Source organism: Sinohyriopsis cumingii, unplaced genomic scaffold (assembly GCF_028554795.1).
Source record: "Sinohyriopsis cumingii isolate HCF-2022 unplaced genomic scaffold, ASM2855479v2 utg001870l, whole genome shotgun sequence".
Classification (NCBI taxonomy): domain Eukaryota; kingdom Metazoa; phylum Mollusca; class Bivalvia; order Unionida; family Unionidae; genus Sinohyriopsis; species Sinohyriopsis cumingii.
Genome location: NW_028316076.1, coordinates 1,216,312 through 1,240,004, shown reverse-complemented (window position 1 = coordinate 1,240,004; position 23,693 = coordinate 1,216,312). Strand labels below are relative to the sequence as shown.

General features: G+C 35.8%; 1 protein-coding gene across 1 annotated transcript; it reads left to right on the top strand.

Moving 5' to 3' along the window:
* The first annotated feature begins 3,594 nt into the window (after window positions 1-3,594).
* LOC149771413 (transcription factor E2F3-like) lies at window positions 3,595-23,310 on the top strand. Its single transcript, XM_089948501.1, has 7 exons — window positions 3,595-4,089; window positions 11,765-11,867; window positions 13,130-13,221; window positions 14,983-15,107; window positions 18,934-19,107; window positions 19,862-20,151; window positions 23,021-23,310. The coding sequence occupies exons 1-7, from the start codon at window positions 3,847-3,849 to the stop codon at window positions 23,233-23,235; spliced, it is 1,242 nt and encodes a 413-aa protein (XP_089804627.1). The 5' UTR covers window positions 3,595-3,846; the 3' UTR covers window positions 23,236-23,310.
* Window positions 23,311-23,693: the final 383 nt, after the last annotated feature.

Below are 23,693 nucleotides of genomic sequence, written 5' to 3'. Positions count from 1 at the left end.
TGGATTGTCGATGATAGAATTTCCTGGTCAAATTTAGTTTATCTGGCCGTGTCTCGAGTAAGAAAATTATCTCAGTTAGGTAGAATTAAATTTCACATTAACGACGATGGTGGTAATTGAGTATCATTTGGAATTATTTGTAATTCCTCCTTGGTAAATCCGCGTTGTGGCGCTAGTGAATCTAGAAAATAAATCGCTGGCCTTCCTGATGATCTTGTTACAGCTGATATTTTATGTGTCGTAACACTCCAGTTTGGATCAGTTGCTCTTTTTCTGCCACCCTCGGCTTCTCCTTCCTTATACAAATACCTTACAATAACGCTACCTAGCACAGGTGGAATAGTAGAATCTCGCTTTAGTGGTATTTTTGTCTTTGTAATTGCAATTGCGGGTTTCATTGATATTGTTCGTGTTACTTCGTTATTTAGCGCATTAATCACGTGAGGTAATCTTGTTACCCAATCGTGAGATCGTTTATCTTGAATAAATTCTCTCGCGTACTGATATCCGAATAATCGTTCTGCAAGAGTTTTATTGAATCTCTCAACGATAGCTTGATTGTGATGAACACCTACAATACCGCGACGGATTTTAACATTATTCTTTTTCATCAGTGAAGTAACCGCGCCAAGAAATTCTCGACCTGGATCAACCTGGAGAAGCTTCGGCCATGTTAATGGAGATCGTGAATAAATTTCGCTAAACGCCTTAGCAATATCTGTTGCTGTTTTATTCGATAACGGTTCCGCTTCCTTGTATCTGCTAGCGATATCAACAACCGTCAGAACATATTTGTATGTAACTCCGTCAACGGTATCGTAAGGAAGAAACATAAGATCAGCCTGATGGACTTCATTAGGGACGCTGACAGAGAAACTCGCATATGATATTTTCTTAGGCGGAGGAAGATAAATTTGCCAGACTGCTTGCCTCGATAGCCACGATTCAGCGACAGATTGCTTTACTTTTGCTGCCTTAGCAAGTTTGGCTATTGCTGATTTTCCTCGCCAAAATCCTCGCGGAGAATAATATATTTGCTCCATTATAAATTACCAGCACCTAGTACTAATTTACCTTTCATTGCTCCTTTTATCAACCAAGTTGCCAATTTCTCTTTGAAATTTTTATCAGGAATAGCATCTATTGCGTGAATTAATTTAATATCAGCGAGATGTCTTTGTTGTAAATCTCCGCTGCGATATGCAAGATCGTGATAGTAGCACGCGTTATCGATAGCGTTTACTGGATCCTCGCCAGGATTTGGTTGATTATTATCGTTAAGTCTTATATCTAATCTTGTACCAGGTCCGCAGTAATTATATCCTGGTAAATGTTTCTCTCCGGGATATTTCGCCCAGGGAGCTCCAGGCAGATTTGTTAAGGAGGTTGCGATGTCTCCTCCGGTTCTACTTTTTTTTTTACAAATCTAAACTTAATTGTCTTACAAACCGCACATTCTCCCTTGATTGCATTCCTGTTGTTGCGCGTGACAACTTCGATTGGATTTAGCGTGGCAGTTCGAGTGCGACACTTAACACAATATGAATCCATAATATTCTAATAACATGAATGTAATTGATTTTTCAGCCACAAAGAAACGCGAGCAAGTAAAGCACACCGAGGCATTACCAAATTCGATAAGAATGATAATTATTGGACCATCTGGTTCTGGAAAAACGCAATTGTTGCTAAATTTGATAATGAGATGGTTAAAATGGGACAAATTGTATTTGATTGCACCATCTGTTGATGATCAGCGATGTTATAAAGTACTAAAGGAATTTAGCGATAAAACTGAGGATGGCACAATAGAATTTATAACGGATATCAATGAAACTCCATCAGTGGAAAATTTAGACGGTGATACTAATAATCTTGTTGTTTTTGATGATGTGATGCTGGATAAGCAAACTAACCCAGCTAGGATATTCTCGCGTGGCCGACATAAGAACACCGATGTGATTTACGTGACGCAGAGATATACGCAAATTCCGAAGGTAATTAGAGATAATTGTAATATTTTATCGGTATTCAATGGCGTTGATACTCACACGCTAAGGAATATCCATCAAACCTGGTGCAATGGCGATATGGACATAAATAAGTTTAAAAATTTCTTTAGTCACGCTCAGGCGACTCCACACGGATTTGTCACGATCAATCTTCATGATCCGCGTAGTAGATATCGAGTCGGTCTTGATCAAATTTACTCATAAAATTGTAGTCCGAATTTGCAATCACAAATAAATTTTACAATACCCCCCCCAAAAAAGCTGCTATTTTTTTTATGCCCGAAAATGCAATTTTGGGGGGAATTTTGCGGATTATTTTTCGTAGAAGGCGTTATTTTTGAATTCTGAGGGTTCTACGGAGAAATGTTCGGTGAGAGGCTTAAATTTATCTGAGCCACCTGGTCTGTACACCCTCCCTGCTGCTAACTACATCATTTCATTCAATCAGTTTGGCATTTACAACACACACACACACACACACACACACACACACACACACACACGTGATGACAATAATTACGTTACATGGAATTTAATCTTTTAATATTTTATTGGGAAAATTGACCTACTTTCAGAACAAAGCAACCTGAATCTCCTGCAAAGCTGGTTTATAGGGCTTTACGCTTATGAAAAGGTTTGCCAATGGTCCATTGTAATTACGAACAAATAACAACGGATTGATAAGTAGGTGGAACCTGCACTTTTCAATAAATGGCCTGTTGTATAAATTTTGTTAATATAATTTATTTATTTAGTTATTATGTCATATAATTTGAATCACAATCTACGAATGGACTCAGAATACACCTGTTCGTTCCAAGGGACGGAAATTGTTCTGTGTTTAATGGTAGCTATATATTATTGCTATTACTGTTTGGTTTTATATTAAAATACTATCCATTGCACAGTGGTATAAAATAGTTAAAAAATAAATTTATTTCCAATAAAATAACATACAAATATCTCGACACGTCCATGATATTACTTACTGTGTAGTCGCAATCATTACTTAACTGTTACAAAGAGTTCCCGATTCTTCTTTCCAAAAATACAACAACAAAAAAAAACACCCCACCCCACCCCGCCACAAAACAACAAACACCCTAAGAAATAAACTCTAAAAAAGGTAAAATAACAAAGAAAATAACCCAATATGAACACTATTTTAAATAGTTTGTTATTTTCATATGCTCTTACCCTTATATATTGTTTTCTAATATTATTTATCCTCCTTATTGGTTTGTTTACATCGGGGGAAATTTAACAGATGTACGAGAGGCCCGGAGTCGAGGATAAATATAATCGATAGCGATTATTTCGTTGTAAGTTATTTAATATATCTTCAAACAAAACTCTTTCACGTGCTTGAAGACAAGTCATAGCTTTTAGTCCAAAATTATATCCACTACTCAAATTTTTGACTCTCATAGTTATATTAAGGTTCCAAACTGTCAGGAGGTTTTGCTATGCATTACAGCTTACAAAGCTGGCTGATGTCAGATCGCGGGAAATATGACTTCGCGCCATTTGCTTTGTTTTGAAATCGCAGCTCGCCTTTGGGCTACCGTTGAATGAACGCGTATAAGCCCACTCCAGAATCTGCGGTCATCTACGACCACCTGGAGAACTTGTAGTGCTAAACTCTTTACATTATTGAAGAGAACAGACTTGTCATTCATCCTGAATACTTATTTTATTGCCAGCGTGCTCGGATTTTGTAAAATTCGACTTTTTTCATGATCATTGATAGTGAGATTGTAACTTCCTTTGTTACATCTTTAGCTGCTACGTCAACAAGGACCCGGTGTGAAAAATTTTACCGATCTTATAAATTATGCCTAGAGGAGCTGCAATATTGCAAAGACGGTCATCCCTGCCAATCATAAAACAAGAGCCATGTTCTTATTACGAATCTTCCGCGCAGATCATGAACATTACAAGCGTTTTTTCATCGCTACCCTTGAGTTCGAATCAGATCAAGGAAGAACCTTATGCAGTTTTTCACAACCAAGGGTGCACTCCTAAAGGACAAGGATTGAGTCCGATTTCTGAAAAATCGCCATGCGGAAAGCCACAGGTAATGTATTTTATTAATTTGTTTTTAAACATGAGTAGATCTTTCGTTTTATGCATGCTTTATTTTGGAGAATATCTTCGAAAAATATTGGTGTCCGTCACGCCCACTGTTTCATCCGGCTTTGTTCACAGCTGATTAAAACAGACGCCATAAGCTTGGGGTCACGTGTTGTGAAACATTATGATTAAATTCTAATCACAGCTTGTATATTAAGTATATTTGACCAGAGTTTACGTATCAGCCTTCCATTTCTTACAACAGCATTTTTAATGCAACTCGGAAAATTCATTTATAGAACAGTACACGAGTGACCCCAAAGGCACTTGTAACAAGACCGTGTTAGCAACATATTAAAGCTATGAAAATGCAGAAGGTTTGATACCAGTCAAATGAAAATTGTATTCAGTGAATAACTGATTCATTTATTCGTATGTTTTTAATGTCAGAATTTATACATAATCTTGCATGTAGGTGGTTGGTTAGAGTCGTTGACACTTCCCACCCCTAATTTTATATTTCTGGACATTTTTGTTGGGTGTTAGGTTAGAGTCAATTGCCTATCAAAAGGTTGGATTTTGCCTCCAAATCATGGTGGCAACATAGGGTAGTCAGTTACCGGCATGCAGAGCAAACTTGATTGATGTTACTTCGAGTTATACTTGCATGATCATTGATAGGGATATAATTTATTTTCAGAGAAATTTTGAGTGTTATATTTGTTACGTTTTAAATCCACTGACAGGCGAGACGAAACTTCGTTGTGGATGAAATTTGACCTAGTACTCATCATCATCTAATGGCTTCACACGTCTTGCAACCTACATGTATGCGGCATCAGAAGTTCATTAGTCATGCAATATCAACAATTATCCCCATTGTTTTGACTGTACAGGTTCGTATAAGCTTATCAGAAGAGGACACCTGATTCCAGGTGTCCAGGACTCCCATTTTGGAGTCCCACCATCAGAGTTGCAGTCCCTTCTTTCCTAACGAATCAACACAGGCGTGAGCACATCTATTTGTAGATGGAGAGGTCTTCGTAATGTAATCACTCACTATAATATAGCTTCATTACAACAGTCCATTGACAGGATTGCAAATTTATTTTTTATTTACTTGTATACGTACTTGTAGTAATTTTAGGCAAAGAAATATTTAATTTGCTATTTTTTCCCGTATTTTCACAGATCAGGGCCCGAAATTAGCTGTAGTCCGCTAGCCCGAGACTAGCAGATTTCCTGTCGGACTAGTAACTTTCATAATGTTAATAGGCCGATGGGCTAGTCAGTTTCGGTTATCAATATCATCGTTTGTTTACGCCATTCCCTGATAAAGACTTGATGTAGCAGATGTTCTGTAGAATCAAAGCAGTGGCCATTGTAAACAGTCATAAAATATTAGCATGAAAAGATGAAGGCACTTTCTGCCTCGGAAAGGTGCATTTCTAAAACAAGAATCCATCCGATTTTGCGCATTCCACTTAGTACAAATTATGGTCCCGTCATTAACAATGGGAGTTTGGTAATTGATCCTAATTAATCTGATAATGAAAAAATGACGTATCACTTTATTCACTCAACCACAGTAACAAACTACAAAGCGGTATACCACACATAAGAACACGGCAAGAACTATTCAAAGAAATTAGTTTGTACGTTTTTGTGTTAAGGTTATTTTATTTTTTTGCTCGCTACCCAAACACTCAAACAGTCACAAACAGGAGACTACATGTTTTACATTTCCATCGAAATAATTATAAGAATTAGATCAATTTATTACGATTAGGTTAATGACACATCCTTTCCATACAGCTACTTTTTCTATGATGATAAGAATAGTTTTTATATTTTTCCCTTACAAGCAGAATACAATAGCCACTGCTTTGATCATGCCGAACATCCGCTGAAGTTGTCTTTGTTAGGGAGAGGCCATGTAATTGTGGGAGGGGGCAAAGACATGTGTTTTGAAATGGGTTTCTTGCTCTGACTTTCTTATATAAAGGACACTGTGCCATTCTTTTTCTTGCTTTAAATAATTCGCGTCAGCTATACTATAACATCTCATATTTCAAAACAAGGCACAATTCCCTCCTTATAAGACAGGCAAAATGTGGCATTTGATAGATGTTCAGCCACCGAAATAAACCAAACATTGAATGAGAATGATGAGGAATAATTCATATGATAGGGAAAAACGTAATGGAAAATTTCATCAGAAATGGACAAAAGACAGGGAATGGTTGAATTATGACGAAGAAAGGAACATTATATGGTGTACGCAATTCGCGAAAACAAACACAGATAACATCCAGTTTTGTTGCGGGTTGTTAGAACTTTAAAATTGAATCGGTAAACGTACATGAAAGCTGTGTGACATTGTTTTGTGAACAGGACTAGCAAATTTCTCAGTATACTAGTCAAAAAGGCTACATTGAAATTTGTGTTAAATTTGAGCCCTGCAAATATGTGTCAAGTCATAAAACAGCTTAGACCTTAAGGCACATCTCGCAAATTCCACAACATAGCATTGTCCCATACGTTTCTGACCTACATAATTTGCATTTTAAAGTTAAAAATCTTTATTTTGTTCTGAATATATTTGCCCGATGATTTAAGAAAACAGACAATCTAAGGTACATTGACTGACCATACCATATTTTTTTTAAATGCCCCTCGCCTTAGCCTGGTCAGTTCTAGTGTTGTAGCAAAATGTATTCATCAAGGCATCAGTAGCTAGGCCTAGTTTTTATATCAATTATGTTGACAAACAAACCCATTCACAGGCATATATTTTGATAGCTGATTAACCATTAACCCTTTTTCGAGTAAGGTAGCAACTATCAATTTCCTGCATGATATCCTTTGATGATAAAACATACAAACATGTGTTTTAAGATCAGAATCGGTGATCTAGATATATATTGACTGCCTCTTGTACACAATTTCTTCATAAAATTAGTTTGAAACTGTAAGTGAACCAGTAGGCCTAACAGGAAATAATGGCGGACTTCGCTACGCCTGGGATGTACCTGTTTATTAGATTGTCTGTTTTCGTAAATCATCGGGAAAATATTTTCAGAAAAATATACAAATCATTGAAAGCAAAGCCAAAATATTGTTTTATTAAAGATTTAACTTTACAATACAAATTGTGTAGGTCAGAAACGTATGGGACAATGCTATTTTGTGGAATTTGCGAGATACGTGAAAAAACAGCAAATCAGATACTATGTAACCATTGCCTAAAATTACTACAAGGACGTAGACAAATAAATAAACCATCAATTTGCAATCCTGTCAGTGGAATTTGTAAAGAAGCTATATTAAAGTGAGTGATTACATTATGAAAACATCCCCATCTAAAATAAGATGCACTCACATCTGTGTTGATTCTGTAGGATAGACGGGATTGCAGCCTTTGATGGTGTGACTCCTATTTTTACCAAAATGGGAGTCCTAGACTGCTAGTTTTAAAATCCTAGCGAGACCTGTGTAACTATTCATACATAACACACTAAAATCATAAAATTACAGACATTGCTTCTTTATAGTCCGTATATGAACTAAACTCTTCTTTCCAATAGAATCAACACAGAGATAAGTGCATCTGTTTTTGGAAGGAGGGTTTATTGTAAAGCCATACTCATAATCTGGCCAGTTATTCAAACAATCATTACAATCGGTATCGGCAGAAATAATTGGTGCCAGTGTAAACAAATTTCCAAAATATAAATTTAATCACACCATTCATCTTGACATGGCTTGAATTTTAAATCAGAATTAAATAGTGGAAATTAAGGAATAAACATTTGATTTGGGGGTTAATTGAAAGACTATATTCTTAAAAGTAAATACCTTTTAACACGCTGTAAACTACTGCTAAACGTCTGCTCACAACAAATTATCAATATCATGCATGCACTCATCCCAATCACAGCAGCCAAATGAGGCCTTGTGTGGCCATTGAGCTTCCAGCATACACATCACAGGGATGGTTCTGGCTTTTAAAAAGTTTTAAAATACACCAATCTCAATGTTTTTGTGCCAGTTTTCAAAAAATGTCGCCAGAATAAGTGGTGAATATTTTTCCAAGACTATTAATTGAATGTGCAATGAACTTTTACAAAGATGGGATAGTTATTACTTTATTGAGAACAAGCAATACAGCTGTAATATTACAAATGATGTCATTACATGACTGTTTAGCACTACAGTAGTCTCCCTCTTATAAGGCCACCCCTAATGCAGCAGGGAAGTGGCCTTATAATGCGGGTGGCCTTTCTAGAGGGGGATGACAAATGCGAATAGTAAATACATATGAAGAAAGTCACAAGTACATTTAATTTTAAATATTTAATATTTTAATTAAAAAATCACATGCATGATGTGAAATAAATGTAAAACAAACTGTCATCATTTTCAAAAGAATGCTATGAATAACCATTGATATAGTTTTAAAACTGTCTTTATAATTATGTTCCAGTTCACATCATCTTTCACTTTGTTGGTAACAGTCTAAAAAACAAATCAGTCTCGTCACATTAAAAATATCCTTGCTGTCATATCCCCTGCATATATTGTTTAGTCTTTTGTTCCAATCTTCGACAATTTCATTATTAACACCAGTTGATTCTCCACTAAGGACAGAACACTTGATATTGTGTCGCACTTGAAATCTGTGCAACCATCCGTTACTTGCGGTAAAGTCGTCATATCCCAATTCAGCTGACAAAATTGTTGCTTTTTCTTGTCATTCAAATCAGGATAGAAACGTCTCCTGGCTCAAACAATCTTCCTTTCTCCGTCCATTTCACCTTCCCACTTCTGCAGAATTGTTTCATTATCTTTCACGATATTGTTTATCTGAGTCTTCCCGACATTAGTTTTCTGCAAGGATCCTCGACGACACCCCACCCACCCCGTCTTTTGAATTACTTGCACGTTCTCCTTTAAACTGAGAATTTGTATTTTCCTCGATGACATGTTGATTTTTTTGCATTAAGTTATTCATGCTGCCAACTACAATACTGATAAAACAATTTTGTATGCAACTAAAGAAATTGCCGTGTGTTTTTAAAGGAAGTGATCTTGTCACGTGATTTGTTAGTCGCAGTCTGGTACCCTATTGTTTTTATATATTTCTTTACACTAAGTGAGAGAAGCCAAAACAGCTTCGATATGTACCATTAACATCACGCAGATTTGACCTCGCGGCCGTTAGGATTTATAATTTTGACAATTATTGTCAGTAGTAATAGCCACTAATTATCAAAGTGAACAAGCTCAACATCTTACTAAGGGAAGCCATAAAGGCTACCAAACCATTTTCCTGCTGACTTGGGTATTGTACACCGATACTGCCACTTCCCAGCTGTTACTACTGTTCAATAATTGTAATTTTAACAATTATCAGTGCCTAAACTGGACATCTTATGATAACACATCAGTAAGGCTAATTGGATTACATGTACGTACCCTTTTGTATGGATTAAAGGTTGAGTCTTTCTCGGTTTTTATGGAATAAATTCGGCTTCTCGTGAGGCGTAAATGATATAATATTAACCTTAGTGGTAAATGTACTTTACTCAACACTTCTTTCAGTAACGAACACCTGACATTGGGGAAACAGAAATTGGATTACTTAACACACGTTATGAATAAAATACTGGTTCTGGATACATATTCAAATAAAGTGCGGCCGCTTGTGAGGGGTAAATTTTATATTATTGCACTAATATGCTGGTCGCGTTAGCCGGGTGGCCTTTCACGAGGGGTACTTTTGAACACAAACTTGTCAGTGCCAACAGATTCTGGCCGTAAGGAGCGGGTGGCCGCTGGTCAGGGGCGCCGTTCAAGAGGGGGACTACTGTACTACCATGGTCTTTGCATTGCGCATCACCGTTAGTGCATAGGTCTAACTGCTGTTGGGGCCCCAAGTGGCAGAGTGGTCTAAAGCACACTCTGTTATATATCATTGCCATCTCACCTCTGTCTGCTTTGGTTTTGAGTCTCTGATTCATCCAATGTGGGTATGTGAGAAAGCTTGCTTCTCGTGGGTTGGTAATTCTTTCCTGGGTTCTTCCTCCACCATTAATACTGGCCACCATGTATAGCCTATTGTGTGCTGAAAAATGGCATTATACCCTACAACAACTACAACTAACTGTTGTCACCTGAAATAAATGCATTATCAGATGTAAAATATCTACTTTCCTACAGTCTCTTTTTAAAAAATAGAAACATCAGGTATTAATCAAATCTATATTATGTATATTCAAAGCTGCCAACCCTCACGAATTTGGTGTGAATTTCATGACTTTTTTTTTTAGAGATTCACGGATTCACGCCGCAAGCCAAAAATTAACGAATTATCCAATCCACAATTATTTCAAATCTTTAATAAAATAACCGATTTCCCAGTAAGTGCTAGTCGTAATATTCGCAGTTGGCGAAACGGTTTGCTGCTTCTGGTCGCGATATTAGTAGAGCTACAGCCGATTAGTACATTTGGCCCGGTAGCAAGCATCTTAGCCTATTTTAATCTATATGTATAAAAGTAGTTTTACAAATGCTTTTGAGAGAAACTGGGGCCTAACCGGAATATTGCTCCACGCATGCGTCACCCACACTGATTTGAGTTAAGGTTCAGCATCGCATGTACGATTTTGAAAATGTCTTCACCACCAAAGAAAAAGAAATGTATTACTCAAAAAGTGAAGTTTAATTTGGAATATATCAAAAATTGGCCGTGCATTCTGCCATTAAACATTAATCATATAAATCCCGAAATGGGTAAAGAGGGAGTTTTGTTTGGCAGCTATGCCAGTACTTTGATATCTGACTGCCTTTCACTCCAAAATATTAGGACAGATACCATGGCTGTGTGAATGGGTAGTTATTTTAAGATCACTTGCATCAAAAGCAAACTACAATTAGTTTTTTGCACAATTGCAATTATTTTTGAAGCATTATTTTGTATTTTGGGAAGTCTAAAATCTCAATCAGAAGCATGCAAATGGTATTTTTTTGGTTTCAAGAACAGTTTTCAGTGAAATAGTTTGGTCTTGGGGTGACATACTTTTTCAAGGTAACAGTGTCAACTGCATTCAGTATTTTAAATTATTGAAAAAAAACAAGTAGAAAAAGAAAACATGTCCGAAACGCTATAAAAAATGGACACTAAGTGCTTCAAGTACTGAGCTAATTGGGCTAATCAAGTACGTGCACAAATCAATTTGGGGATTTAAAAAAAATATTTTTCACCTTGGGGAAAAGTGTTTGGGTCTGCAACAAAAAATGAATGGTTGGCTGACTGGAACAAGAAGTTTTTGCCTTATGGCTGACAATTTTGTACATGTTTTACAATAACATTTTTGGACAGGTTTTTACAAATACATTTTAGGTTCCCAGAGTGGCCGAGTGGTTTAAAGAGCTCTTTGTTATGGATCACTGCCATCTCACCTCTGTCTGCGTGGGTTCGAGTTTCGGATTGGGCCGAATTGAGTATGTGAGAAATCTTGACAATAGCTACTCATGGGTTGGTGGTTCTTTCAAGGGTTTTCCTGGGTTCATCCACCACCATTAATACTGGCCTCCTTGTAAAGCCTATCATGTGCTGAAAATGGCGTTACACCCTACAGCAAGAACAACAAATACATTTTATACATGTTTTGTAGGCCAAGAGGAAGCTGGAGTTGGGTCCAGCAGAAGGATTCAAGACCCCCGCTAAAGCATGCAAGAGAAGGAGAACGTCTGAATGTGGTAATAGTCCCAAGTCAGGTACATCTAATAACAAGTCATTTTTATTTCTTTAATGTCCTAGAAAAGGCAATTTAATATCAAGCCATTAACATAATTCCTGTTACAGTGAGTTGCCCTCTTATTTGACCACCCCTTCTGCACTCTGAAAGTGGCCATGTAAGATTGGTAGCCTTTCCAGAGATGGTTTATATTTTGCGACAAGTATGTATATGTAGTAAGAAAACTGCAAATAACTTCAAATCATATACCTTCATTTAAAATTAGCACTAATTATTAAAGTGTACTTGTCTTAAGGACTGACATGTTTCAAGTTATCACTGATGGATCTTATTCTTAGGCATGAAATGCAAGTAGTGTATTATTGACATAGACATGACAAAATCATTAACAAATATCATTTAAATCTTAGTACATACATTGCTTGTCATGAAAATAATTCTCTTTCCATTTACTCCATTTTCCCGCTGCCACAGAATATTCTCCTTATCTGGTACGATGTTGTATATTCGAGTCTTCCTAACATTAAATGTTTTTGGCAAAATCTTGTGAACTCTCCCCATTGGCATCAAGTCAAATAAGTTATTTTTCTTCTAAAGTATTAATTCTGCCTTCATGAAATGACATGTTAAAGTTTTATAACGATTTACTCCTGTGTTGCTAATCGATCAGAGTTGGAACTTTTGTAGTCGATGAAATGCCTTGTTTATAAAGGGATTGATACATGTACTGTTGCATGAATTTTCAATCTTTGTTTGGTACTCTTTTGAAGTTTTTTACTAATAGAAAAGGAAAATGCATCATTTACCTTCGCATATAAGTATGAACTTGTATTTCCTTGATGTCATTAATAATAAATTAGTTTTGGATTGTACAATAATTTTGATTTATTTCATTGTTCTTTTTATTTTGCTTTGGCAACAATGTTTTATGCACAAGTTTATGAGACGGTTATTATTTAATCTTCACAAATAATTTATGACTCGTGTGAAATTCTTTGACCGTTTGAAAATCTTGATTTGCTTTTGTCAGGCTGCTATTTGGATTTGCTTTTGTCAGGCTGCTATTTGGATACCTGGACTGAATCATGCCAGGTTATGTGTTCTGGCTTGGAGACTTCATCCTATACAATGTCATAAGCAAAAATGAAAAGTTGGTTGCTTGTAGGATTATGCCCAACTTTTCCTTTCTTTGTATTGTTTTGGATTAAAGAAGTTATACAGGATTTTAACATTTTAGATTCTTATTTCCACTTTATAAAATGTTGACTTCATTTTTTACAGCTCGTTCACCTCTTGAGAGAACACGATACGACACTTCTCTTGGTCTCTTAACAAAGAAGTTTGTGGGATTGATAAAGAATTCACCAGATGGGGTTTGTTTCCTTTCTAGCAACATAACAAATTGTATTTCAGGCAGTATAACAACCTTAATATTTATAAAATCATACAATTAACTGATCAGAATAGTGATTTATACTCTGATCTGCCTAATGTTTTGTGCCGTAATTTTCCTAATGGTTTGTACCATAATATGGCTAAGGCCCCAGAAAATGTCTCTGTTTACGGTTTGCCAACTGGTCTGTTTTTCGTCCTAGACCTTTTTACCCCTAGGGTGAAAAAAACACAAAAAAAAGAACAAAAACAAGAAATTCCAGAATTGGTTGGTGCATCTGAGCTGGTTTAGCCCAGTACTTGAAGTGCTTAGTGTGTGTGCATGTTTGTTCCTGTGTTTCCCCACCCCCCATACCTACCTTAATTTTAAGAACAGTGCAACACAGGAAGCATGTTTTTGTTTTTTGGCCTAAAAGTTTGTACCCAGATATGAGAGCGTTCTTGGCAGAACATTAGATAAGGGATGCATGTTGTTCATATTGAGTGCTAAAGTACTTGATTACAGTGAAAAGAGAACATTATTATTAGAAATAGTCTGAATTAGTCTGGGTAACCAAGCTGCTTGTCTATGTATGAATATTGTTCTGTACTGTGAACCCCCTTTCACAGTGTGTAATCTCAAGAGTCATATGCATGGCTAGCTGGAACAAGATTCAAAACTGTTTGATTGTTATGTACAATTTTCCACAGCTTGTATAAGCTTTGCCAAAGTAAAATTTCTTGACTTGAAAAAAAACAACCCCAACTACTATGCAATATTTGCGTTTTGATAATGCTGTATTAGGATTTTAAGTCTATTAATGACAGTCTACTGGTAAAAACAGGGTTATTTTAATCCAATAAATAGCTTTACTTCCTAATTTCATTTTTTTATGTGTGGTTATTTATTAGATTTATGCTTGGACTATGTGGCTTTTATAGCACATGATCCGACGTGGCTAAATTTTGATGACAAAAAAACAAAGAGTGCTCTATACTTTTAAACTCTATACTTTTACCGTAGGCAGTCTTTTCTAAAATTTAATTTTGAAATCTATCTAAAATGAGAGTCTGACAATGATGCTGTATGTTTTTGTTTATTAAGAAAAATTACTCTTTACAGTTTTCAAAAGAATATGAGCTATTTGAAGAAAATGCCATTTAACTGGTACATGTGGTTGTCTTATTTGGGAACTCATTAATTTCTGTTTTATGCATACAGATGTGCCTTAATTTAACTTGACATTTGTACACAACATCTTAGAAATTGTGTTTTTTGTTGTTGAAAAATCACATCGATACATCTTTTGTTTGCACAAATAGCATCATTATTTAAACTTTTAGAACTTTGCATTTGATTGAAGTCATATAGATAATTTTGTGCTGATGCGTTGTTGAACCCTAATACATATGCACATAACTTTATTTTCTATGAATTTTAAATATAAAGGCAATAAAAATAAGGGGAGAAATCAACTTTCTTTGGGACCATCAATATCACTGTCAGCAATTTGTGTTTTTTTTTTAAAGTCTAACTCATTTTCATGTTTGAAGAGAATTTCATAATCTAGTACAAACTTGTTTTTCACAATATGATCAGGGATGGTTTCAGGGAAGATGCTTCAAACTGTCAAACCATGATTTTCCAGTTGCCAGTATCCATGTAAACTTTTCTTGGAGCTGTATGATGTATCTTGGATTAGATCAGTCAAAACTGGTACACATGTTTCTCTTTAAATAATGTTATAACATTTTCATTGCAGGTACTTGATTTAAATAAGGCCTCTGAATACTTGGAGGTCCAAAAGAGAAGAATTTATGATATAACTAATGTCCTCGAGGGCATCAACCTGATAGCAAAGAAGTCCAAAAATAACATTCAATGGAAGTAAGTTAATTTTGATATTAGATATAAATATATCAGTATTTTTGTTTATATTCGACTTTGTTCGATTTAAGGACAATCAGATGTTGCCACTGCAAATTAAAGTATGGGGCCCTGAGTGGTCTAAAGTGCTCACACTTACGGATCACTGCCATCTCACCTCTGTCTGCATGCGTTCAAGTTTTGGGCTCGGCTAATGTGGGTATGTGAGAAAGCTTGCCGATAGCTTCTCGTGGGTTGGTGGTTCTTTCCTGGGTTCTTCCTCCACCATTAATACTGACTGCATGTATTTCCTATCTTGTGCTGAAAAGTGGCATTAAACCCCATTACAACAACAACAGCAAGTTTCAACTGAATTCCAATGGTATTCCCAGAAAGTTCCAGTATTGAATTTGTTGATGTGCCTGTAGTCTCAAATGTGACAATGTGCCAGTTGCCTGGATTGTGAGGATGTGCACAGAGTATTTTGATGTATCACAATAACAATGTCCAAATAATATAATTCAAAATGTTCTTACCTGAATTTAATATAATTCCTAAACAATGTTTCTGTCAAAGATTATTATTGATGATCACTTTGCATTTCCATCAAAAAATAATTTGAATAAATATTTCAACCCAAATGAAAAACTTAAAACAACTATATAACTGGTTCTACTTTAAGATGTTAATGCAGTAATTAGTAATTTCTCAAGCAATTTAAAATCCCAAGACACCAGGGTTAGGGTCAGAATTCATTTCTCGAACATTCTAAGTTGTCATAAATAAAGATGGCACCATGTTTTTCACATTTAGCTAGATTCAGATTAAGATAAACATATTGATAATAACCCTACTATTTAATCTATACTCACAGTTGTATATTAAGCTGTTTACAAAATATATGGGGGCCCTGAGTGGCCGAGTGGTCTAAAGCGCTCTCCGTTACGGATCACTACCATCTCACCTCTGTCTGCGTGGGTTCGAGTCTAGGATTAGGCCAATGTGGGTATGTGAGAAAGATTGCTAATAGCTTCTCAAGGGTCGTTGGTTCCTCCCGGGGTTTTCCCGGGTTCTTCATCCGCCGTTAATACTGGCCGCCATGCATAGCTTATCGTGTGGTGAAAAATGGCGTTAAACCCCACAACAACAACAAATATATGTTACTGGTCAGGTACACATTGAACTTGATTTCGGACAAGTTCAAGTACAAAACGCAAAAGTATGTAACATAAAACTCTTAAGAAAAGCCAACAAATCATGTAATATAAATATACATATCACTGGTCATCTGTCAGACAGGAGTTTCCCAATGTAATTGGTCACCTGCCGGTCAAGAAGTAGTGTTCTCAGTATATTTCAAAACTGAGGAGTCTTTTGACCCATGACACCATCTAGAGAGTCCAAACTAAAATCTCAAAAGCCATTTGTTTTGAAATTTCATGGATGCGCATCATCCTGAATTTTGGTGTGAGTGTTCTAACTTGCCGAGCTTGTGCACAAGTCATGCCATCATAGACAAAAATGTTAAAATTTTTTCCTGAGCTGGGTCCAAAAGAAAAATTTGATGGAAGTTGAAGACACGTGAGAGTATTTGTGGTCGTTTCTAGTCTTTTCTGGTAATTTGTAACATATTCTGGCATTTAACTTGAATGTTTTCAGTCCTTTCTGGTCAGTCTGGTTAAATTTGCTGTGTTTCCGGCACATTATATGTGTCAGCCTTTCCCAGTCTTTTCTGGTAATCCTTGTCTTAGGATCAGATATTTGCCATTATTCAGTATGCTTGATTGTGCTTTCGTCATGATGTACTGCATTGTTTGTTTTTTAAATTAGATTCTACAACATTTGTGTTTACTTGTGAACTATAATTGGCTTATTTTCTATAAACTTTTCATGTGCATCTTGACTTTACAATGTTAGAGATTGAACGCCCATCCTGACTGCCGTGAAATGATATTGGAAAAGGGTCTTTGTCAAGGCTTTTTTCAAGCCAGGCACATTTTGGAGGACAATCAAGAGGACTTAGAGCTGTTCACTGTAAATAGTGTTTATGTAACTCTACATAGGCATGTTTTGTTATTGTTGTAGGGTTTAACGCCATTTTTCAGCACACGATAGGCTATACATGGCCACCAGTATTAATGGTGGAGGAAGAACCTGGGAAAACCCCGGAAAGAACCACCGACCTTCGAGAAGCTACTGGCAATCTTTTTCATATACCCACATTGGCTGAATCTGAGACTCGAACCTACACAGACAGAGGTGAGATGGCAGTGATCCATAAAGGAGAGTGCTTTAGGCCACTCGGGGCCCAGGCATGTTTTGTAACGCTTTTAAATGATTATATCATTCTTCTGGCTTCCACATGGATATTTTCTTTGCTGTGGTAAGTGTTCCCAGTTTTTTAAGGGAATTATTGATTTTTTGACATCTTGTTCTTAATTTCCCTGCTTGGCAATGGGCATCTCTAAAATTTGCACAACATACTTGGAAATCCTATTGCAATCAGTTGAAAGAAGAAAAGTATTGGTTTTAAAGGAATGGGTTTGATGAGTTGGCAAGTCATCTTTTGGAATATCCATACATGAGGTTAGGCCCAAAAGAATCGGCTTGATATTGTACTGGTTTTAAAATAGATAGTATGTATATATTGGGATTTAAAAAGAAATACTTTGGGGGGGGAAGGGCTGGGATCGATAGTGAGAAACAGGGACCGTTGGCTGACTGGACATAACATTTTTTGTGCCTCCTGTTGAAGTAAAAGCTTGATAAGTGGAAGTGCAATTAGTGACACTATATGTATGACCTTGCAGTACTTCTCCATAACCTCTGATAATTTTAATTGAGTGATACTTATACAATTTATTATCTTGCCAACAAAATTACTAGTGCTGAGACAACTGTTTATGTATACTAGTTGACTAGTCGCTCAAGGTGTCAATTAAGTTGATTAGTTGGGATATAATTACTTTCATCATAGTAGAATAAACTCTGAACAAATGAGGTGGAACTGGGTTTTAATTGCTGTCTCAGTTTTTATCACCTTTGCAACTTTTGGAATTGCTGGTGCCATTAATGAACAGCTGTAGATGTATTTTTCACTGTCTTTTACTGCTTTGCTAGGCACTCAGCATTAAGAGGTTAGTGTTAGGACTGGTTGGTCTGGTGTCAGGATAATGTAACTGGGTGGGGACATTATGCCACATGTCTGCGGCATGACACCCTAGTGCAAGACATCCCTGTAAACTGCTACACTGCAGACATTGTAGTGATGTGACTGAAGAGTTGATTAAAGCTACGTTTGAAAAATAAGTCCAAATCCGATGTCTTTCCTGCTTAAAAGGTGTGCAGATGGTGAAGAGTTTGGGGACATCAAATATTTGCAGGAAACACGTGAACCTGAGCAATGCTGTGTTAAATTCTAGACCTATGTAATTCATAAGTAATGCTATAATGCTCATAACATTTTATTTCAACCACATTTGAAATCTTTGTCTTCGGTACAAATTTAATTTATTTTTATCCCAGCTGGTCATAAGATGATGAAATGAACACGATGCATCTGTTGTGTGTTGTCCGTCAGTCAACAGTTCCTTCTTGCCACTTGGGAGGCCATATTTTTGGTCTCATTTTGATCCGACTTGGAATGAAGGCTTATATAATTGAGATCTTGGATGAGTTTAATAATGAAAGAGCCTTGGTTAATGATTTAGATTTGAAATGCTTAAATGTCTCCATTTGATCCTGAAAAATCCAATTTGTATATGTATATATATATATTATTTCAGTATGACCCTACTAAAACATCACAGAAATGAACTATGTACTATGCGTTGTTTGTGTATTTCAGGGGCTGCACCAATTCCATAGCTGCAAATTCTGGTGGTACAAATCTGAGTTCTGAAGCTGTGGATCTTCACTCAGATATGGCAGATCTGGAAGCAAAGGAAAACCTCCTTGATGATCTGATTGCAAAATGTACCAAAGGACTCAAACAGATGACTGAAAACCCCGAAAATTCCAAATATCCTTTCACATAGTATTTCTTCTTAAGCATACTTATTAATGTTGGAAAATCAGTTGAATTTTTAAGATTGGAGATAATTTCATCATAACCAATCAACCTATGATTTTAATCTGTTGGAGATAGTTTCTTTATTTTGTGTCTTTTAGAAATCCTGATGTCTGTCCATCTTTCAGTCCATTGTTTAACACTGACTAGTGTAATTTTTTATTAATGTGGTGTATAATGCACTCTTGTTAGTTCATCTAGTCCTGGCATACTTCAAGTTGTTTTCAGTCACTGTGAAACCTATTACATGTTGGCAGTTATAGATGCACACATTGATACATGTTTGTGCTTTTGATTCTTTTTATACCTTAAAGCTGGAGGTTTGGGGGGGCAGCTTTTAATGTACCCTTTATGGTGGTTGTATTTGAGAATGACGTTATTAAATTTGGCATGATTTTGTTTTTGGTATGTAGCTTTGGTTAACTGGGTATTGCTTTTGTATGCACCCACCTGTAGTTAAAAGTATTGGTCATCAATGGTACCCACCTGTAGTTAAAAGTATTGGTCATCAAGTACTTAGTGATGGTGCTGTATAATATTTTTTTTAAAAGTATAAATAAGAAATCATTTGACAAAAATTGGCATGCTTGCACAATTTTGTAGAATTTAACAAAACGGTTCAATTTTATTTAAAATGGAATTTATAAAAAAAAAATGTGTGATGGTTGTAGAAAATCTGCATGTTCTTCTTCCTTAACTTGAAAACGTGTGCATATGTGACATATCAGGACATTCGGAGTATTAAATCTCTCGATGAACAGACTGTAATAGCCATTAAGGCCCCACCAGAAACACGGCTTGAAGTGCCAGATCCAGACAAAGATATTCAGATCTGGTTGAAAAGTGCTAAGGGGCCAATCGAGGTTTACCTATGTCCTGAAGACACACCCGATCAACCACCACAGTCGAGTGTACAGGAAAACACATTAAGTTCCTCCAGTGGAGAGGAGAGTTTATGCTCGTCAGAAGATTCTACATCCTGTGACAGTTTTAAATGTAAGTCATTATGAATGTAATGTTCTTATTTTTATTATGCAGCATCACAAATGTGATTGTGGTGGGCGTATAATACATCTGTCTGTTAGCCCATCCAATATGGGTGTAATGATAACTTGATATAATGATGTATTTATAAGTTTGCCATATAGATAATGGAGATGGGTAATTAATTTGATGTGATACTTACCTATTGAAAAAATGTATACTTGCTGAAAACATGCAGCTCTCTGGTAGGCAGTGGCAATGTGCTCTGACCTCAAATAACAGCGTAAATGTCAAAATATTTAATATTTGGTCATTATAAGATGGGCTCAGTCATTGACACATCTTCACCTTATGCATCTGACAAAACCAGTAAAATTATAATTGAAATATGATTCTTAAATTGGCATTTGTTCTCGAGAAGCAATTCACTATCTCTGATTTATGAAATTAGCTCCAGAAGAACCTGGACATTTTCCAGACATATAGAATTTTGAAAGTTATGTATGATATCATAGGTATTCACTGACTGGTGAGAACTGTAACTTTATTTGCCACTAAAATTATGAAAACTGCTTATCTGACAGGAATATTATTAGCCATGGGCTAACGCATTACCGATAATGTCAAGCCCCGACAATACCGTGCTAAGACCTGCTTATTCCTGAACACGGCCATATCATTATCTTTTTGAAGCTGTGGCCTGGCCATGTGTACAATGTGCATCTCTCAACAATTGCCATTTTAAACTTCCTTTGGAAACCAACCAAACCCATCTTTTTCCACCAGAAAAAAACACCGTTATGATAGGCTTTTAAATATATATGCATAGTGCCAGTCTACATTTAAATATGACCACCATTAATGAAAATAATATTTAAAAAATCTTGACAGGTGAACGTGATTTGACCATATTAAACAGAAATCCGCCTGGCATGAAGATGTTGCCAATCTATGCAAATGATGCTGATTCCCCATTAAATATGGTTGATATTACTTAAAATAGAAAACCTTTAAATTTCTTTTTCAATTAAAGAATGACTGAATAGAACATGATATTTAAATAAAATCATCGTGGCATAATGATCATTTAATTTTTTTTTATAAACAATGCTTGTCCACTATTACTAAATGTATGTAACCTTTAAATCATTTGTTTTTGAAAGCGGGAATAGAATTTGACCCAACCTGAGAAGAATCATCCTGGTATGAAGACCTTTCATATTTTTACATATGATGCCAATCCACGTCCAGTATAACTGCTATTACTAAAAAATGAAAGTTCTTTAAAGTAGTTAATCTAAAAAAAAACTGCTGAACCAAGTTTTACAAAATTTGTTAGCATCCTGGCATGGAGGGCTTTCAAATTTATACAGCTGCTGTTGATCTGTTATCAAGCATAGCTTCAGTTAGAAAAATAAATCCTTTTAAGCACATTCAACAAAATTTGACCAAATTTTCTTGAAATCATTCTGACAAAAGGGTTTTAAAAATTTTCAGATGATGCCTATCAGATATTAAATATGACTGCTATATTAGAAAGGAGTAAAATCTTTAAAAAGCATTTAACGTGGCTTTTGCGTTGTAGAATGCAGATCTGTGAACAGTTCTCCTGGTGGTGTTGAGGAGAGTTGCTCACTTTCTTAAGTATTTACGACATCACCATGTAGTACACAAGGTCATATATGAAAATGGCAAAAGCGGTAAACATACCAGTATTTGTTGAATGTGACATTCGTCAAATCTGGGACAAAAAATTGAAAAGTTCACTCAGAAAACATCTGGGAGTCTTTGTTTTGAGCAATAAGATGGATTGCTTTCCTAAGCAAAATTTAGGAACATGACTGCATGCAAGAGCAATTGCACTCCTCTAAACATAAACCCTGATTAACACACTTGATCAGATTTGACAGAAATTCTTCTAGCTTCAAGTCTTTCAAAACTTTTAGATCTATACAAATTATGTGGTTCTGCCATCAAATCTGGTTGCTGTTAATGAGAATAAAAAAATATTTACACCACTTTATTAAAAAAGAAAACCAAAACAAAATTGCTGAACAGAATTTGACTAAGTTTGACTTAAAGTCTTATAGTTAAGAGATATTTTAACATCGGACAAACGATGCAGATGTGCCAACCAAAATTGAGAAAGATTTTAAAAAATTGAGAATCCTTGAAACCAGTGTTTTAATTAGAAGAAACAATAAATTTAATTCTATTGGCTGATATTTCTTGGCAAACTGCTCTTGTATTGGGCTGTTTGACAGATGTAGTTGTGTGATTTTCATCAAACTTGAGCCCTTCATTTCAGAGTAGGGGTAAAACTCTTAAGCAACAGAAAGCATACAGATTTCGAAAAGACTTCTACAGTTTATAATGCCTTTATGATTTTCCTGCACTGAACCTTCCTTGCTATTAGTAAAATTTAATACAAATTTTTCTTTTTAATTTTTAATTGAGTAACAGAAGTCTGTATCTTGTATGTCCAGTCACTGATTATATATTGTTGAATGATTGTGTAAGTGTTAATGTAGCTTTAAAAACAATTCAGTCATATTGTTATGATGTCTGCAGTGTATCAGTTTATAGTGATGTCTAGTGCTGGGGCATCATGCCGCAGACATGTAGTTTGATGCCCCACCTAGTCACATTATCCTGACACCAGGCCGACCAGTCCTAAAACTAACCTCTTAATAATGAGCGCCTAGTGAGGCAACTGTTTGTACCATTTTTATGTCTTGGGCATGACTCGGCCAGGGTTTGGACCCATGACCTGCCACATCCAGGATGGTCGCTCTAACCACTTAGGCCACCAGAGTTGTATGATTGAAAAAATACCACACATTTTTGTGTTCAGAATGTATTTTTTTCTTTCTTCTTACAGCTCGCCCTAACCTTAGGAATGCGTTGATAGAAGACCAGGATATCTCGCCAGATTTACATACAAATTTACTTCAACAAACAGAAGATCAGGACCTCGATGAGAACTTTGTGTCAATTGAGCCTCCACTTACCCTTGATGATTTTATGTTTGGACTTGAAGAGGGAGAGGGAATTTCAGATTTATTTGATAACTACACCTTTGACCTCAAGATTTAATTTTTTCAGTGTCTGAAGAAAAAATTTGTTCTTGTTATTCACAAAGTGAAATTTATGTCTCATATATCCTCAACAAGTTGGGGAAATATTTATATAGAAATGTTGAATTGTGTAATTTCATATTTTTATGCCAGCAGTTGCTAGTGTGTGCTGACGGAAAAGATATACCTTAATGTGATTTTTTTTTAATTTTATAAATCTTTTTAGAATTAAATGAACATTTTAAACCATTATTTTTATTAATGCAGTTGCCTCAAAAATTATGATAGGTCTTGAATAATGCATAGGAAAAAAAATCAAAAATTAATTCATCTGGTTATGTTTTTTTAAAAGTTTTATTTGTTTCCAATAGCCATTAATATAAACACCACAAGTATAAGGTATCTGACCAAAACGTTTGTTCATTCAGAAAATAAAATGTCCACTCCTGAGTTTTAAAATTTCGCTAATTGACATTC

What these genes read in the sequence shown, in the direction of transcription:
- LOC149771413 (XM_089948501.1), top strand. Translation starts at nt 3,847, where the DNA reads ATGCCTAGAGGAGCTGCAATATTGCAAAGACGGTCATCCCTGCCAATC. An exon ending in TAAAGAATTCACCAGATGGG is followed by an intron (nt 13,222 to 14,982) that starts GTTTGTTTCCTT and finishes TTTTCATTGCAG; the next exon opens with GTACTTGATTTAAATAAGGC. An exon ending in ATCCTGTGACAGTTTTAAAT is followed by an intron (nt 20,152 to 23,020) that starts GTAAGTCATTAT and finishes TTCTTCTTACAG; the next exon opens with CTCGCCCTAACCTTAGGAAT.